Source organism: Erigeron canadensis, chromosome 5 (genome assembly GCF_010389155.1).
Source record: "Erigeron canadensis isolate Cc75 chromosome 5, C_canadensis_v1, whole genome shotgun sequence".
NCBI classification, from domain to species: domain Eukaryota; kingdom Viridiplantae; phylum Streptophyta; class Magnoliopsida; order Asterales; family Asteraceae; genus Erigeron; species Erigeron canadensis.
Window position 1 is genome coordinate 38,083,049 of NC_057765.1, and position 19,482 is coordinate 38,102,530.

Sequence of the window (19,482 nt, forward strand, 5' to 3'; positions counted from 1 at the left end):
ATTCTAATAACTTTGGTTATTTCTACAAGTTTGAATTGTTCAAATTTGCAATCCACTTATTTCATGGACCCAAGAAAGCTACTTCTTCTTTGAGTCGTAAGTTACTTCTTCTTTGAGTCGTAATTTTGAGTCAACTTCAATCACAATTAATTCTAAACAACCCATTTGTTGGCCATCTTGCCACATGCTCTAGCATACTATATCCTTTAATGAACAAATTTAAACCCATGTAACCATGTTGCTTTATTTGGTTTCTCGCAGCTCTACTTTATCTAGTTAGGCCAAGAACTTGGTTAATTTGGCTATTGTCAAGAAAACAGCTCATCAACTTCACACAACTTCCCCAAATGACCACATTGCATAGCAATATGGCCTTTCACAGATCGGATAGAGATCTACTTTTTATTCCATGGGCAGCTCAAGAAAGAGGCAGGCTAGAAAGCATACGATATGAGACAAGAGACTTGAACATTTCCTTCAGTGGGAAGCCCGATGGAATGCTTTCACGCCCTAAGAAGGAGTCCTTGTCTGAACAATTTCCTACTTTAAGATGTCATCTCCTAAACTACCGCACACAAACCCCATTTCCGTGGCCGTTTTTAATCAAATTGGTCTGATTTTGTGCCGATAAGAAGCTTATTTATTTGAAAAGCATAACATTAAGCCAAATACCAATTTAGTTTCACATAACCCGTTTTAGTTCATATTCAATTTCTGGTACACTTCGTTATTTTATATTGATAAAACAAAAAAAAATCATTTTCTATTAAGGAAAAAAAAAGAAAGATATGTCGAAATTCCAACTACTACTTACCTTCTATAAATAATAAAAGAACATTGATTACTTGCAAGACTTTCTAACCAACACTTATCAAAATATCACCAACATAAATTAAAAAATTGAAAGATAGAAGAACAAGAAAATTAAAGAACAAGAGAAAGTGAATGAAAGCTCTCTCCTTACATTCTTTTGTCCCAAACTCTTTGGTCATCTTTTCAACTTTTCTCCAATTTTACTTTAAGATCCTATATGTTCTACATGTTTCAAGTTTCTATTGATGCATGGTTAGAGGTATGTGTGTGTAGTAGTTTTGAGTTTCTCTTGAACCCCCCCTTTTTAATGTATACTTAAGCTATAGAATAAAAGGTTTTTGTGCTACAACTTTTGTTGTTATGGGTTCTTTAAAAGATCCAAAAACATGGATACCTCATATAAGTACTAAAGATTGTTCCAAAAAGATATGCAGCATATATTGCACAAAATGGTGTAAATATGTTGTCCTTCCTTCACCACCATCACCACAACCGCCGCCGCCACCACCACCCCCTCTAGTGAACGATTTAGGTGGCAGTGGCACCACCCTTTCACCGGTGGTGATTATGATCATTGCTCTTATTGGAACATTTTCTCTTTTGATTGCTTACTATGTTATAATCTCGAGATATTGTTCAAGAAACAATGAATCATCTATGTTGTCAAGTAGAGTGGTTGTGAATCAAGAAAACCGTGATTTGGAAATTGTAGTGGATGGTATTGATCAAGATGATGATAATTCAAGCTATGTTCCTTGGCTTGTTTTAGGTAAGGGTTTGGATGAGGCTATGATCAAGTCGATTACAATGTGCAAGTACAAGAAAGGAGATGGTTTGGTTTTGTGTACAGAATGTACGGTTTGTTTAGGTGAGTTTCAAGAAGATGAGAGCATTAGGCTTTTACCAAATTGTGATCATGCCTTTCATGTTCATTGTATTGATACTTGGCTTAAAACTCATTCGAATTGCCCCTTATGTAGAGCAAATGTATGCTTTGAAGTTAAAGATTCGACGTGTAGCTCACCTCCACCTCCTCCTAGTACTCCACCACTACTGCCACCAGTGATGACAAGTGAGTTAGAAGAAAGAGATATTGGAGAGGATGGTCGAAGGGAGGTAATCAGATCAAAATCAATGGGCTATTTGTGCCAAACTCAAGCATCAATAGCCCAAGTAACGTTCTTTAATCAAGCGGAAGAACTGGCACGACAAGAAGTTTACTATGGAAATGATGCTGAATCATCACAAAATGTTTACAAGGAAAACATGTGTTGAAGTTTGTTAATGCGAGCCATCTTGGAAAAGATCATATTCAAGTTGTAAATATTTGTTACCATAGAGGTTGTAACTAGGATTTTTGTTTTGAAGTCGTAGTTATTTTTGGATGGATATATGGTCATTCATTTCATGTACGTACCTCTTGGTATTGTTATGTTTAAGTTTATATTTTCAACTCAAAATGAAATTGGGTTCATGGGGTTCATATAATATTTTCTAAAGCCAATCCCGTTACTTAAAAAACGATTCTCGGACAGGGGATCCGTTTAAACAACATAATTTGTGACGAAAGAGAGCACTAGAAAAAAACCTCACAATCACTAAAGTATGCACACTTTCCCACAGTGCTTGTAAACAATTGAAAGGCTATTTAGTTCTTTAAAGTTTTTTTTTTTTTTTTTTTTTTAACGGCAAATTTGGGCTCAGCAGCATGACTCTTTATATACCCAACTTCAATTCCAGATGGAACCCATTATGGTAAAACCCCTATCTCCATTCCTGAGAGCATTTTGTTCAAACCAGAATTTGAACTCAAGACCTCTTAGTCTCGAGCTTCACCATATACCAATTCATCTATTGATGATCGGTTAGTTCTTTCAAGTAACACAAACTAGTTTTAACGTTGATAGTTTTGTAGCATTGAAGTTACAGACATTGTTTTGAGGCAAAAGAAAAACTTTCAAAGTCGATGGGCTAAGGTTCTAGAAAGTCCAAAATGTATCACATTCGATCATTTCTTTTTAAAATACTTTTAACTCCGGAGTCCGGACTATATTGTGTTAAATTATGAAAATTGCTATAGATCATTCCTTTTATAAACTGAGGGTATTTTCCCTGTTCAAGGTAACTGGAAAAGACAAGTCTGTACTCTAATGTACACGGCATAACCTGTTCGAATATTATCTCTGGTCATCATCAAGATGCTTACCTAATGAGGTTCGACATTGTGAAAACATCTTGATGGTTGACTACTAGACTCACTTTAGTGGAAGTTGACCATCCAGCCGGTTTATCTTACACAGAATTAGTTGTGGGCTTGTGGCAACTTATCCTACCTTCTATTATTCTTGCCCGCTTTAAGTCGATAAATATTACTCAATCATTCATGCCAACTTGAAAAAATACATCTTAATTAACTAAAATTGTACATCAAAATGATGACAATTTACCATGGAAGGGATGGTATTCACATTGTAGTATATATAACCCAGTCTGCAGGGGTAAATTAGTAAACATGCAGCCACTTTTCATTTTTGTAATCAATACATAAGTCAGCTTCCTCTTCAACAAGTCCAAGTATATGATGGACTACACCTGCTATCTCATCTGCAGATTTCAGCCAGCATTCTTCTTCCATCTGCATAATGCTTATGTGATTAGGCCAAGTTTCAAATGCCACAATGGATAAGTCGGATGAGTTGGGTAACTGCTTAAACTGATATTATGCTAAAGCCCGTAAACTTTTAGGCAGGGTCAAAATGGGTCATGTGGACCCACCACAACTTTTTAGGAAGGGTTCATCGGTCTTATGTTTCGGCTAAATTTAGGCTCATTCTTGAGCAATAAACTATGACATAAGTTAACAGATTTTATCATAAATAAGTTCAAGTTGTCTCAAATAAAAATTTGAGTTTAAGTGCGTGACCAAAATATACTTATCATTACTTCATTTTGTATGGTTTCATTTGGGGAGTTAAAGTACTGTACATACCTTAAGACTAACGGAGTAGAGCACTGATGGGTCCAACGTGGTGACATTGAGGTGTAGTACGGAGAGGTAACACGTTTGCAAGAAACCAACAAATTTCGAGAGATGATTTAGACGTTTTCGTGACAGGATTCGAAGATTAGCATGTGTTTGCACCAAATTGACCTCAATATCAGCCATTGCTCCCTTGCTCTTTGAAGTATTGTTGTTGAAAGATTGAGACCATGTGTATTGTGGGTAAGAAAAAAGTTTTTGAAAATATTGGGGCAATTGTGGTATTTCACACTCCTTGGTTGGGTTAGTGTTAAAAGTACTATTTTGGTCATGAATGACTGGCTTTTGTTCTTGTTGTTGAGCTGAGAGGAACTTTTGAGCTTCAAGAGATTGTAAATGGTGTTCAAGCTCCTTTACAAATTCTATTGCACCACCAACTATTGATGCTTGATCACCCTGAAATGTTACCTATATGTCCCTTAGTATAATTTCATAATATATACTCCCTCCCATCCTAAAATTACGGTTCACTATAGCAAACAGATATGTATTATTTCTCTGCTATTAATAACATGTGCACTTGTATGACATTTTAGAAATATTTGTACCTGTTAAGAAACTAAAATAAACGAAATGTTGCAGCTTCATGGGGTAGATGGCTAACAAACAATTTTGCAGCCTGGGAAGTTGTAATGGTTAAATGTTGCTTAAACTAACATATAATCTAGCATCTAATCCTATGACTTACAATTCCTAAATACATAAGATCGATGTCTTGTTCAGACTCAAAAAGGCAACAATAATCAAGACACTAATGTGTAGCTGGTAAATTGGTTTTCTTGGCTGTTGTGATATCTAATCCTTGTCTGGCTAGATCCACAACTACACAAAGTGAAATCTGTAAAGTTCTCTCAGAAGGCGACTATCGTGGCCACGCAAGGGTCGACTGCACTGGCCAGGATCTAAGGCTTAGGTTTCTAATTCTCCAATCTTTAGCCTCATGTATATAACCAGCTTAAGCCACTATTTTTGAAAAGTTGTATTAGACAAGTCTTAAACTAAGGCTAAATTGATTGTTATATGTTGTTATCAATTCATGAAACCAACTGAACCACATAATGCAACATACCGTCCTTTTCTTAACCATTTATGCTATTGTATTGTGGGATTTGCATATTTTGTTAATATATAAGCACTTGCTACATATTACTTGTGTATGACATAACCATGAACAATGTTGTTATATTAGTAGAAGATAAGCAAGCCAAAATTTCTAATTCCTTTTTACCTAAACAAACACTATCCACATTATGCTTTCCTATTTTTAAGATTTAGCTAACAAGTACTTCAAATACATAATCCCAAAAAACTTGTCCAGATTAGCTCATATTGAGGGTATTGGGAGTGTGCAAAGCTTATTGCGTTTTCTGAAAACCAAAATGTGGTTTGAAATATTTGGCCATTAGGTACGTTTTAGCTTTATCCAATATTTTGTATGTCACTTTTTTCTGGTTATTATGTGCTTTTTAGCTTGGTTTTTAAAAAATACACCCTTATTTGAGGTTAATGACACTTTATGAGCCAAAAGTATTTTCAGAAATACACAATCCCAAACACACATTTCAAATTAAAAGTATTGGGTTTAGGTTTAAGTGGTATTTTAGGGATAACTTTAAAATTATATAAAGACTTAAAAAGTTGCACTTCTAAACAATCCCATAATAAGTACTATTTGTGATAATTTGTCTTATGGTTAACTTTTTGTCATCATAATCAAATACTTCAAATCTCATAATGAACCGTAAATTATAAAGAAAAAATTAAATGAAACAAACCCTTTGAATATAAGATTCCGGCAAGAGGGACCTTAAGACACCAAGATGTTGGTTCATTAGTTTCCGGCGGTTTCTTTCAACAGTAATGTGGGTCATTCTTTGACACTCTGCTTCTTGTTTGGTTTTACAAACTGCCCTCTTCTTCTTCTTCTTGTTTTTTTTAATGTTTTTCTTCCCACTTTTTTCTACTAGCTTTTGGTCTGATTCAGGTGGCGAAGTATATGATGGAATGGTGGGAGGTGGGAACAAGGTGGTGATTTCATAATGGGTTTCAGAAATAGTATCATGGAGTATGAAGTTAAGCAGTTCACTACACGAACAAGGTGTCTCTATGGTACCCATCTTTTGTTGCTCCTTTGTTTCTCTCCTCATTATCAAGGTTTTTTTTATGTTTTTGTTTATATAGCAAACATTTGTATAAACCCTTATAAAACATATTGATACTCTATTTTAAGTAATTTAAGCACTTTTTTCAATATTCTCATATTGCCTTAATTCACACATTAACTCTAAATCTATATCTCTAAACATAATCAGACAAACACCCTACCATTATCTAACACACAGTAATTTCTTTTTCTCATTCCTATTTACACACACGCATATCAATTCTTTCCCCACTATTTTGTATTATCATCACCGTTTAACCGCTGCAATACGCGGGCACCAAGCCTCGTTAGTACTAAACATAAGTGACTCGGACAATTTATCTACAAATTTCAAAAAAAAAAAAAAAAAAAATAATGATTTGTAGTCATTCACAACCATTCGTGTTTTATGTAATGGTATATTGTGTAGTATAATATGTATATTTGTTATGAATGACTTAGAAAAATATCATTATCCTTAATATTATCACTTTTCATTTGTATCTTTAATATATATTAATATAAAACTTTTAATTCAAATTTAAAAAAGCGTGAGCATTGATTACATTTTATCTTTTATATTCCACAATTAGTTTTCCTTGAATATTATCATTGATTCAAGAATTATGTCACTAATATTTTTAGTCCTCATAATTTACTGATTACAATTAATTTTATTTATTTTAATTTAGTAATGGCCTAATAAAATACTACTAAATAACTTTATCAACAAAATTTTTATAATAATGATACTCTTTATTCTTTGATGTTATAATTTATAAAAGAAATTATTTATTTATATAAAATATATATTATATTTTTATGCATACAAAGTTTTATATATTGTAATATTTATATTTATATTTCAACGACACACTACAAATGGGTTGAGTACTTAGAAACTTTTGAGTGATTGACAAAATTTGTATTTAAAATGGGTTGATAAATTGAATATGATATTTAAGTTTTGACAAAAACTTCTATAAATTTACTATATGCTTATTTATTTGTTGATAACCTATACCATTTACTTCACTAATTATCTTTTGGTAAATAATCTTAGTTATATGACTTATTTATTAATTTATTTTTATCTTTTTAATGTTTAGTTATGATAAAACATTAAAAATATTACTCGTATATTGTTACGAGAATTTTCAATCACATTTTATTTCTATTAATAACGTTTTATTTCAATATGACATTACAAATATTTTTAAAAAATATTTATGTTACGATATTTTTAATGTGATTGATTAAATACATGAATAAAAATAACATATTTGGTATCCTCAATAAGAGTAAAGGTCTAGTTAATGAAAATATCTCTTTAATATTTCATGTATATAATTTAGTTTTATGGTTGAAAACATGATTTGTTAATATTATTCCTGGACAATGAATATGGTATTATAGATGTTCAATATGTAAATATCTATTTAGATGTTAATAATTTTCAGATATTATAAGTTTTTTAATGTAAAAATAAATTAATTAATTAATATAAATCCCGCGTTTTACGCGGGTTGCCTAGATATATGAGGCTACACAACATATTCCAAGATCATCATCGAACATTTGCTTTAGTCACTCAAAATGTTTACCTAACAAGGTTACTAACGGAACTTGAACTATCAACGTGCCAATGTCTACGAGGTATGAGAAATCTGATATATACAAAAGTGTCTAAGTCACGGTTTGTTACATCACAATGTGAAAATGAGATTTCATGAACATATAATAACAAAATCCGTATAACATACGCTTTTATGTAGTTTATTGTTCGTCAAGTCATTTTAATTTTTGTCTGAGGTTGCAACTAAATATAAACATAGACTCTTTGGACTATCCAAGAAAAATGAGTCTTTGTATCTAACGCATGCAATCCAAGACTATCAGCAAATATCACTTGAGGTTGTTCTTCACATAAACAACTTATTCAGCATGTCACACCAGTTTTTTATATATTCTTCCAACAAACATTCTTTTACCCACATCAATAATATATTCACTTCTCACAAATTACCAGCTATTGTATACATGCAATTAATATACATACGCAAACATTATCAATCTCTCCTCATCCTTCACAATTTCCTTATATATATTTATTGATGGACACCCTCCATCAGATACGGGGCCAAAAATTTGTGTATGAGGGGGCAATTTTAAAAGTTGTTTATCATACTTATAAGAGTAGTACCCGATAATGTAAAAAAAATGGTCTCTAGCTCAAGAATAGAAAATGGGCTTTCAAAAGAATATTTTTCGTTACACCGGGTATAACACTCATATTTAAAAATACCAGTTTTTTTAATTAATAAAAATCACACGTGTCGAACAAAGTTTTATTAAACGAAAATGATTTCAATCATAATGCAAAAAACCCAAAAAATATATTTCTTAGGAAATAATTAGCTTGTACAGTATATGTATCTTTCATACATAACTATTATAGTTATTATAATTAGTTAGTTTGCGATAACTAAATATAATAATTTGAAAGAAAATAAATTTTTCACAAACAACCACACTATTAATGTACTACATATTTACATACCCAAACAGAGAAAACTTTTTTTTAAACCAATCTTCATTCTTTATATTAAAAATCAAAACAACCCAAATTTTTTATTCTTACAATATCTATCTAATGTTTTGATGACCAATGACTTCCAAAAAATAAGCTTATGACACGAAGGTAACATTTGTATATTTTCTACTTATTTTTTCTTACTTTAGGAAAAAAAATATAAATACACCTTTTGAATTTTGAAAAATTACATTGTACTAAAATTAGAGTAGGGACAACTGACCCACTTCCTCCATATTGGCTCCGTCCTTGCCTCCATGTATCACCCACAACAACATTATCCCACAAAAATCTTCCGCCTTACCTCATCTTTCCCACAAACATCCTTATTAGTAGCCTACAAACTACCTAACAATTTGGATGTATAATTGTCGTTCTAGAATTTTTTAAAACAATAAAAACATATCGAAGGTTTATTTTGGAGACTCAAATGAATAAATGATGTATTTTTCTTGTCGAAACCTTTTCCTGAATTAAACTCTTTCACGAATTTGTCATAGTCTCATTACTAATTCATAATCCTTTGTGCTATCTTTAGTTATGGAATACAAAATTTATACAAATATTTACTCTCCTTTCCTTATCAAGTGTATCTCTCTTTCCAAAAAGTTTCTAATAATAGAAGTTAGACAAAGAGACAGAGGTCTTCTGGCATGAAACAAGGCAGGTTTGCGGAGGACCCATTGGCTGGACACATTGACCACATCTATGTTAAACTATGCATATAACAACGAGCCAAAACTATGCATAATCATATTTACAGTGTGTCCATTTTGTCAAAGATATTGAAAATCTTGAATGTGGTGGATTGTAGACTAAAGAAGAAAAAAAAAAGGGCAAGTATGCATAGTTGCATACACACATCCATACATACTCATAATTTGTCCAAAACGAGACTAGAATTCATACTTATTGGTTGATTAGTGTTAGAAATAATACTTTGTAGTGTCAATTTGTATGTTAATAAATGTTTGTATTGTAAACAATTAAGTGTTCAGGGGTTAAAATGTAAAATAAGTTACCTTGTATATAAACTACAAACATATGGTATATGTATATTGTAACCTTTTAGGCTTTTACCTCATTTTTAGTTCCAATCGTATCCACTTTCATACATATTCTCTTTCGATACACACAAGACTACAAGAGTAACCGTCATTTCACACACATACATTTCCTCCATTAACACATACTAAAAGAAAAATTACCAAAATGGTCATACATAAGTGTCTATATCTAAATAAAGACACCTACAAAATATTTTACCATAATAGTCAATATTTCCTTATCACCTACTTATTTTAGTAAGAATTACCAATAGCCAATGTAATAATGCTAAGTGTTTTTTGTTCCATATGTGTACTCTCCTCTCAAAGTAATCCATCTTTTTTTGTCTTGTTCTCTTTTTTTCAAGTCAAAAAGATGAACAATTAGGTAACATGGATAACTATTAGCAAACGATCTTTAATTGTTGTGAATGTGCACAATCATAGAAAACTGGTTATGTATGATCCATTTAACCTCTTGTCATTTATAAAGATAATACTTATTTTTTCAAACGACAATTAGTTCAAATGCTTAAATTGTTTCAAAGTTCTTTACCTTGTGCAGTTTATATATCGTTTATTCATTTTACAATCGCTCATTAATTAGTGCTCTAATTTAGAGGTGGCAACATCAACTTATAGTTTTTGAAGTACCAAAAAAGCCTTTAAAACAACTCAAATTTACAATATTACGTGAACAACTCATTCAATTAGAAGTTATCCAGACCCCCCCCCCCCAAAAAAAAAAAAAAATCATTTTCCATCAATATACTAATCATTGAAGAAAACAAAAAAAAGATGACCGTTCGCTAATTGTTATTCATTACCTAATTGTTCATCTTTTTAGTTATTTCTGAATTGACTTGAGAAAAAAAATTAGAAAAAAAAAGAGATGAATTATTTTGAGAGGAGAATACACATGTGGGGCCTAACAAAAAACATTTGGCATTATTACATTGGTTATTGATTATTCTTACTAAAATGAGTAGGTGGTAAGGAAGAATTGACTATTATGGTAAAATTTTTTGCAGGTGTCTATATTTTGATATAGACACGCATATTTGGCTATTGTGGTAATTTTCCCCATATTAAAACAGACACATAAACTCGTAATTCTCGATTTGTATTTGTTTCAATTAGTCATGTAGAATACCGTTATAACAAAAACCGTTATGAATAAAAGTGTAGAAATTACAACAGCCTTGGTGTAGCTTTTTCACAATAATAAACTTGTTTAAGAATAACCAAAATTAATACATTTCGGTGTTTATAAGACATTAACGATCTGGTCATATCATTATGATCGAAATGACGTTATTATTTACATTATATTTACCTGTGAAAAAGCAATGCAACTTTTGAGGGAATGAGTAGTACTCTTGCAGGTTGGAAAGTTAATAATTCTTTTTAACATTTTCGAACCGTTCATTTTCACTTTATGAAGATAGATCAACAATGATGGTTAAAGTGAAAGTAGACTATAGCATTGGCCTCAATGGTGCTTTATGTCGTCAAATATGAATCCCAAGACAAAAAGTAGTAGGTCAACTTTCGGTCAAAGAATCATTTATCTAAAATGATCAAATCTACTTAAATTTATTTCTTTTAAAAGTTACGACAACATTTTATTTGTAACAATATAAATTACCTACTTTTCTAGTTTTCTGTACATGCCTTCTTCCCTTTCTATCATATATGAAATATGATAATAACAGCCTTAAAAATTGTCACTAACAACTTATTACATGTTTAAAAATTTATACATTATATATTAAAAACCGTCTCTTCAATTTTGTAATACCAAGATACGAATTTTAATGTTCTCAATTAGTTTTTACTGACAGTCCTAAGGGTTGTCATTAACAGTGTCTTATATTATTTTTTTTACATTATTTACAATCCTTGGACACATTTTTAAATCTATCTTATAAGCATATGTACTTTTTTTTTATCGGCACAAAGGCAAAATATATGCGAGTGTTTCCCTCTCAATGATAAAGCTTATTCCTCCAAACTTTTTACCAAGTAACATTTCGTGTGTTAAGAATCATGTGACATACTCACCTTATTAGAACAAATACTATGCATAGGGGTAGTCTTTGGCATCACCCGGACACCCCCACATGGCATCTGGCCAGGCCGGTATGTTTGGCTACATGATATTTAGGGTGGAGCTTCACCCGACACCGTCCATGATGAAACAAAATGTGAGCCCTTTTATCTTTTTTTTTTCCCCTCGTATATTATACTAAGTAAGGGTGTATCTTTCATTTTAGGATGAAGATGATGGATAATAGGGTTGAAAAAATGATGATATAGACTAAAACGGATATAAACATCATTGATGACGATATAAACCATAAATCGGAAGACATACTCAATACACCGATATACTTCTAACACATACCTCAAACGAACATAATAGCTTGCAACACTTTCAATTTGCACAACCACCCTATAACTCTTTTAACTAAATGAGTGGGAAAACTACTTTTATGAAGCTCACTTTGATTAATTATGGGCCCTAATTGCATCATTTACCGTGGCATGGGGTTCCTGACATCGTCAATAGTTGGTCAAGTTCGAATTAATCTTAAAGCAGATAATATGTTCATGATAGGTTGTTAAAGATCCAAAAGGCCAAGAAAGCAAGCTACAACCAATAGAGATTGTGGTGTCTCCCTTGGACCAGAGTCCAACCTTTCTGACTGTCAGACATCAAGCCATGATATTCCATGTGACCACAAGTTTCTTTCCTCTTCAATCTTCACAAATATGGCTTTGTCCTTTTTTTACAAGCTAAATGCTCTTCTACTTTTTTTCTTTTTTCTTTTTTTTTTTTTTGTTGGTAAAAACATATATACTAATTTGACCACTGTATTGAAATGATGCTATGACACCAAGCAAGGTTAAAAACGAAAGCAAAAAATAAAAATGAAAATTCAAGAACAAACACCATTCTAAAGAAAACCTCTAAATCCCAAAACTTGCAGCAAAATCCATAGAACTATTTGAAGTGATCCTATTTGGCATCAAATTAAAGGTTCACCAAAATGACTAGACAATGATCTTAATACTAATAGTCTAATTGTCGAAGAAATAATTAAGATTAGCAAACACGGTTTAAAAGGCGGACCAGTCACCGTAATTTTATCAAGCTTACTCAATGTCGTCAATCCAGTCACCGTAAATACGATTAATTTTCTTAGGCCATTTCTGAAAAGATTTTTCTTCTGCGATTGGTAGCTTCTCAGAACCACCTGCACAAGCAACTGATGAGACAGATGGTCCGACAACAGAGGCTGCTACATTTTTCAGAAACACGAGCCCTTGGTTGTTGAGATTAGCCTCTCTGTTAAGAGGTCCACCGCCATATCGTTGCAGCTCTGCCAAACCAAAGCATTAGTTACAATACAACCAAAGGTGTACAAAATTTAAAAAACTGTTCTCTATTACTTGTCAAACTTGCATGATAACTCAATATTTCACATTTCTCCAACAATTAGTGTACTAGACATCAGTGCAAGAATTTGAAAGTTAGTCATCTGACACGCAAATGACAAGTAACCGTGGGGACTACACTTTCATGATCATACCAATAATAGGATTCATATTAAAGCTATTTGGATTATATAATGTCGACATACAAAATTTGTTTGACTTTGAAAGTCAAAGGGTATGAGCTATATTGATAATTGCTATCCATAACTTTACACATTTCTTTAACTACGAGTAATACATCTAAGTTTTCTACTTGATGTAAATACAAGTTTTTCCTGATACTTGAGCTGTTGAGCACATGCACATCAGAATTTAAATTTTAAGCAAGCGGTTAAAATTAAAAAATGTACTGTATATGACAACTACATAGCACAGAGACAGAAAATTACCCTCCATTTTCCTGATACTTTGGCTACACGCCTACACTTCGCCACATATAAGCTTTACAAACCCTCTATTTTCTTAAACTCTGCAATCTTTACTAAAAATCATAAGGCTATTTGATAATATAAATTATGAATACTTAGAATGCAAGGTCGTCAAGGGGCAAAAGGCATATGAGATAGACTACAAGCAGACATTCTTCCGGGTGGTTATTACTTATTATGGCTTTTGTGTGCATATATGTTGCTTGCATCGCTATTGAATATGAGATGTGACAATTTCAACCCATTTACTTAAACTTTTAGTAGATATGGGTTTTGCTTACTCTTAAATGGGTCAAATAAATAAAAGTAACTAACACGAGAACATGCTAAATGGGTAAAAGGTCACCCAAAGACCAAGGTCTATCATAATATTTAGTTATTTACGGCCTCCCAAGATTGTTTTAATCCAATGATTTAGACTGCTACTACTTTGTATAATTTATGCTAGCAAGATCATCGCTCCAGTCGGCTTTAGATCATATAAAGCAGCCTTAGACCAATACAAGTAACTCTGCTTTTGTTATCATAACTAGCACAATATATATGTCCTCATACAGCAAGGTTTGTTCATATAAATATGTCCTCCAGCAGTCCAAAAGCAAAAAGATCAGCAGATCAATGATGAGGGGATATGCATAGTCTAGGATGATTATATAAAACACTATACTCACAGACAATGATTTAGGGCTGCTAACAAGCCAAACCGAGATCAATCTCGACAGGGATTGACTTTGAATGGAAACATTTATGCTAAGCTCAAGCTCAGCTCGTTAGCTAGATGAGCTTTTTGATGCAAGCTCGAACTAGAATCGAATAAGATTTGTAAAAAACTCTGTTAAATACATATAAAAATGACTTCATATACATATAAAAAAATTAACAAAAAAAAAAACTAGAACAACAACTTTGACAAGTCCAATGACAATAAAATATATAGTTTATCAGTAGTTATAAATGTCTGCAAGATATGGTTTTACTTTTAATAAGATATATATATATATATATATATGTAGTTCATTTTAACATGGCCCAACTACATATACATATTAAATATATATACAACTGGGCGGAAGTAACGCGTAACCGAGTCAACCCAAGAACACATGGGCTGGCTCACAGGTCATATGATTGTAAGCCCAAAATTTCACAGGCCAGGACGGATTTAACCTGTGAAACCCGTGAAACACGAGTAGCCTGGTAAGAATGTTGCATCAGTAATATATATCACGATATACCTTCTAGATTCCTAAATAAGATAATGATGTTTCTCTTAATTAATAGTCTTGCTCATGAATGTGATGGTTTTTGTTTTATATGGTTTGATTATTATCTACAAACATGAAGAGATGCTTCTCTTAATTAATATGCACAAACTACCTTTGCACTGCAAAATGGTTTCACATATCAAAACAGATGAGTAGACAGCTTAAGGTTCTCCCTAAGAAGTAAATTACTTCGATCACAGATAGTGATGGTAACTTTATAAGGCATCGTATACCCAAGACAAGCTAAAACAAAACTATGTTACTTACAATTAGTTAGAAAAGTCAGGTCACGGATTTTTAGCATTTAACCCGGCCCGTTACTTAACCCGGATGGAACACCAACCGGAAAAATGGTCTAGTTTACAGTCCCCAATCCTAACCCATTTCGACAACCAGTTCGGTTTAGGTTTGAGCCCATGATCACCCTACACACATGTACATACATATGTAAGGCTTAAAAAGGTAGATAAGAACTCAAGCTGAGTCTTTATAAGCTCTGATTCAACTTGATAAATAGTTTGAGCTCAAATGTTGGACTCAGGCTTGATAAAGTTCGATTCAACAAACTGAACTCCAGTTTGAGCTCGAATAATTCGATAAAAGCATGACTCGTTAACAGCCCAGTGTGATGACCTTGGAGTTTTCTAGAGTGATAGTTCCAACAAACTTATTTCTAAACAGTTTTGAGGGAGTGAAGTCACCCTCAGCAAGGAATGTTACTTTACCAAAGCAAAATGCATTTTTGTGAATGCGCACCTCTTATCTATCTATGGTTCACACTTTAAGCATATATGGATCAATGTATTCATATTCCTAAACAGGTTCATGAAATCCTTAGTTACACTCCTGTCTATCCTAGTGCAGGGGTTACACATCAACCTTCTCATTTGAATCTTCACTATGTAAGCCTTGTCAAATGGGTCATATTGTATAATTTAACAAACTGACAAACACTTCTTAAGAGTTGTAACTTATAAATTGCAATTTCCATAAATAATGAGCATTGCTGAAATTATCCTTAGGAATACATAACCTTGCACTTAGCAACTTAGCATTAATGCACAGAGTAAAGACAATGAGCGGGTTCAAGAGTAGGCTTAAGAGTCACAACATGAATTTTAGAAAGATTAGTTAACATACACTATGTATTCTGTAGATTGACCTTAGCTAAGCAGTGACCAAAAAGTGTAACCCCTTCCCGTAATAAGAGTTAGAATTTATCTGTATATCTTACTATCTATTACCAATTTTCTAGATTTGGTTTTAACCTTGAGATCCATTGACCATAAACAGGGTATATCTAAGGTGAAGTCTCTGTTACGAAAGTGTTAGAAGTAAAACTACCAATTGCATACAATGCAATAATCTTTGTAACTTAGATATTGATCAACAACTTAAGATAGAAACTCAATCACTCATGGTTGACAAGTATTAGTCAAGCTATCGAGTACACGATATTAATTGTAATATCCAACAATAAAACTAAACTATAAATATATAAACAAGAAGGTAATTTGTGATTATCAACTTATTACTAACTTACTATATGTAAAGCTAATTGATATGGAATATACCTGCTTCACCGTGAGCAAAATTGCACTTACTCCCAAATGGGCAATAACCTGCCTGTTCCCACTGGCTGCATATCCTTGTTCTCCAATTAGGAGGCTTCAAGTTAGTATTAAACGTGGCTCGTGCAATTGTCAGAGATGATAATGGTGGTGGTAGTGGTGATGACAGTACCATTGGCCTTGCAGGCAGTGGTACTGGTCCTTGGTTCCCAGTCACTCCTCCATTCCTATGACCAACAGCAGATGCACGACCCAACACTATTGTCGTTGTTTCTCTATTTATAGATTGTTCATCATGATTATAAGTGCAGTTATTTCCAAAAGGACAGCCACTTGCAGTACTGAACATCTTGCAGTACCGACTTTTGCAAGATCTACCAGCCTCCATTGAAACTTTAGAGGATCCAAGTGCCGGAAACTGGAATGTATCCTCTAACTTAGCCACATTAGCTCTATGATCTTCGACAGGCCTATATTCTTCATAACTCAGATCTGCAGTTCTGATATCTTCAGTAAAAGTCTTGTTATACTCATACATTGTTGCTGAAACAGGCCTGTCATCCCAAACATCAGATTCATCTCCACCAATGATGTGAATGACATTTCCACCATCTTGACGATCGTCCATTTTAGATGCGGCGGAAACCCTTGGGATATATTTTAAAAGGTAATACTAAACAGTGTATACAAAACCCTATGTAAAATGCGGCTATATATAGATAGTAAAGCTCCAAAACGACGTCGTAAATAAGATACTTGTTTTTTAGCAGAACTAAAAGGCCTAACTCCCAAAACCCCCGAGGGATAAGGTAAACATTTAATGAATCATCTAATGGTAGAAATTAGTCATATACTTATATGCAAGTAGAATACTCCGAGCATCCAAGTATCACGGACAGTATCCAAACAGATAAGAATATGTGATGCAATAGAAGGGCCCTAAATTCTGACTTCAGAGTATCATTGACATCTAAATGTGGGATTTATAACATATAAATAAGAAATCTGTAAAACCTTCCATTACAATTATCCTACGGAAGTCTTAAGAACAAGACAATCTTTGTCAAGGATCTATATAGCAGATTGGTATTTCATGAGACTGGTATTTCCCCATATATACAGTTACCATCATAGCAGCATTGTTCAATCAGTGGTAAACACCCTAGCCTCTGGAAACAGAGGTCATGGGTTCGATCCTCATCTCATGCAGAGGTTGGAGGCCTTTTCTACCATTTAGGTAGAAAACTGGAAGCAGCCTCTCTACTTGGCTATGGGTAAGGTCTGCCTACATCTTAACCTCCCCCATACACCGACGAGGTACTGGGGCTCAAAACCCGCGGAAGGCGGCACTGAGCACAGTTAGCATCAAACAAGTACGGAAAAAGTCATACAATGGAACTGGAACTAAAAAACTAAGAGACATTGAGGATGAGAAAAGTAACCAATGAAAGGAGTGTGTTAGCCAATGAACCATAAGATAACAAAGTGTATGTAAATTATGAGATTATTACCAGTTGAAGCCTTTGATCCCGGAAAAAAACATCAGATTGGTATATGTCAAAGCTCCACACGGATGCATTTGCCGATAACCATGAAATTATAGGTAACAGGCTCCTAAACCGATAAGCTATATATGGAGGGAAGATGGTAAAGTATAGATTCTCCATCGTTGATCATATGACATGCAAATACTCCTAGCTATCCGCAGATGAACTCCCATGACCAATGTTATCATCATAATTAAAGGATTTATGATGCTTGGAAAGTGCTAGTAGTGATTGTGACCGGCGGTTTTGGTTCCCGAGAAGAGATGGCGGCGGCGGTTGTTTGTGTTTTGCCGGTTGTAGTTCACCAATGGTGGTGGTTGACCGTTTGTTGAACATCTATTGGAAGCAGCAAAATTAAGGAGTTGATGATGCTGGGGTGCTACTGCAGGTTAAGAGTAGCTAAAGGACAAAATAATGAATGGTGTTTATATCATGTACTGTATGTGACTAGGGGGCAAATTGTAAAGGAGAAGAAATTACAGTGCTGGAAATCAAAAAACCAAAAATATTATCTATACTTCTATATTACTATATAAAAATTAGACCTCTATGTTAAAAAGTTTATAATTTTAGGACATGCAAAATTACCATTTTACCTTTAATTATTTAACTTACACAATCATTCCATAATCTTTTAAAAGATATTCATTATCCCTAAAAATCAAATATCTTTGTATCAATTACCAATACCACTTCACGCCGATGCCACCACTTCGCAACTAATGTCATCGCCGGCGCATTGCACGGGTACCATGCTCGTTGTAGTTGAGGCTGTTTTGAAATGTATAATCTATATTTATGGGTTGTGATCGGTACACCACTTTAGGGATGAGCAAATAAACCGTTGACCCGCACCCGACCCGAAACCAACCCGGAACCGGCCCGAACTGACCCGCCCGAAGCCCCAATGGTCCGGGTCACGGTTCACGCTTTTGTTGCATTCGCGGGTCACGGGTCACGCGGGTCGGGCCGGGCTGGGTGAAGGCAAAAACCGAAAAAAAGTGAAGGAAACCCGTGAACCGCCCGCGATCCTCCTGAACCCGACCCGACCCGAACCGACCCGTACCTTTACGGGCCGGGTCACGGTTCCAATTTTCATTCATTCGCGGGTCGAGGGTCGGGCCGGGTCGGGTCATTTGCACATCCCTACACCACTTAGTTTTAACTGTACACCACCAATTATTCTTCACAGTGTTGTACTGTACAACACCTTTATGCACATTTAGTGGTGTACGGCTAAAATTAGGCGGTGTATGGATCATTACTTATATAGTTATATATATTACTAGCCTTGTACCCACGCGATGTGGCGGGGCATAGGAAAAAAAACGCTGGTTAAGTAATGGTACCGTGTTATTACATGGATGTATGATTCAACTCAAGTGTTTCCTAGTCCGGTTGAAAGTGCAGACCGTCATTGTTGTTTTAAAGTGAGCATTGTTTATGTTGATTGATTATTAAATACAATAACGTATGTGTATTTTTTGGTATACTATGTGAGCAACTAAGAAGAGCCACACGTAAGGTTTTTTTAA

General features: G+C 33.8%; 3 protein-coding genes across 5 annotated transcripts; 1 reads left to right on the forward strand and 2 right to left on the reverse strand.

Annotated features, from left to right (window-relative positions):
• Positions 1-924: 924 nt before the first annotated feature.
• Positions 925-2,266, forward strand: LOC122602104 (RING-H2 finger protein ATL51-like). Its single transcript, XM_043774833.1, has one exon. The coding sequence runs from the start codon at positions 1,174-1,176 to the stop codon at positions 2,086-2,088; it is 915 nt and encodes a 304-aa protein (XP_043630768.1). The 5' UTR covers positions 925-1,173; the 3' UTR covers positions 2,089-2,266.
• Positions 2,267-2,873: 607 nt separating this feature from the next.
• LOC122600589 (transcription factor bHLH71-like) lies at positions 2,874-5,986 on the reverse strand. Of its 2 annotated transcripts, none has more exons than XM_043773335.1 (3): positions 5,629-5,986; positions 3,803-4,249; positions 2,874-3,448 (listed from the first exon to the last, which is right to left on the reverse strand). In XM_043773335.1, the coding sequence occupies exons 1-3, from the start codon at positions 5,968-5,970 to the stop codon at positions 3,317-3,319; spliced, it is 921 nt and encodes a 306-aa protein (XP_043629270.1). In that variant the 5' UTR covers positions 5,971-5,986; the 3' UTR covers positions 2,874-3,316. The 2 variants fall into 2 exon arrangements, with proteins under 2 accessions (XP_043629270.1, XP_043629269.1); XM_043773334.1 differs by having other exon boundaries at positions 3,803-4,261.
• Positions 5,987-12,544: 6,558 nt separating this feature from the next.
• On the reverse strand, positions 12,545-18,319 carry LOC122600430 (zinc finger CCCH domain-containing protein 12-like). 2 transcript variants are annotated; one of them, XM_043773141.1, is made up of 3 exons: positions 17,912-18,319; positions 16,404-17,047; positions 12,545-13,021 (listed from the first exon to the last, which is right to left on the reverse strand). In XM_043773141.1, the coding sequence occupies exons 1-3, from the start codon at positions 17,977-17,979 to the stop codon at positions 12,795-12,797; spliced, it is 939 nt and encodes a 312-aa protein (XP_043629076.1). In that variant the 5' UTR covers positions 17,980-18,319; the 3' UTR covers positions 12,545-12,794. The 2 variants fall into 2 exon arrangements, with proteins under 2 accessions (XP_043629076.1, XP_043629077.1); XM_043773142.1 differs by having other exon boundaries at positions 16,404-16,954; positions 17,912-18,317.
• Between the last annotated feature and the right edge of the window lie 1,163 nt (positions 18,320-19,482).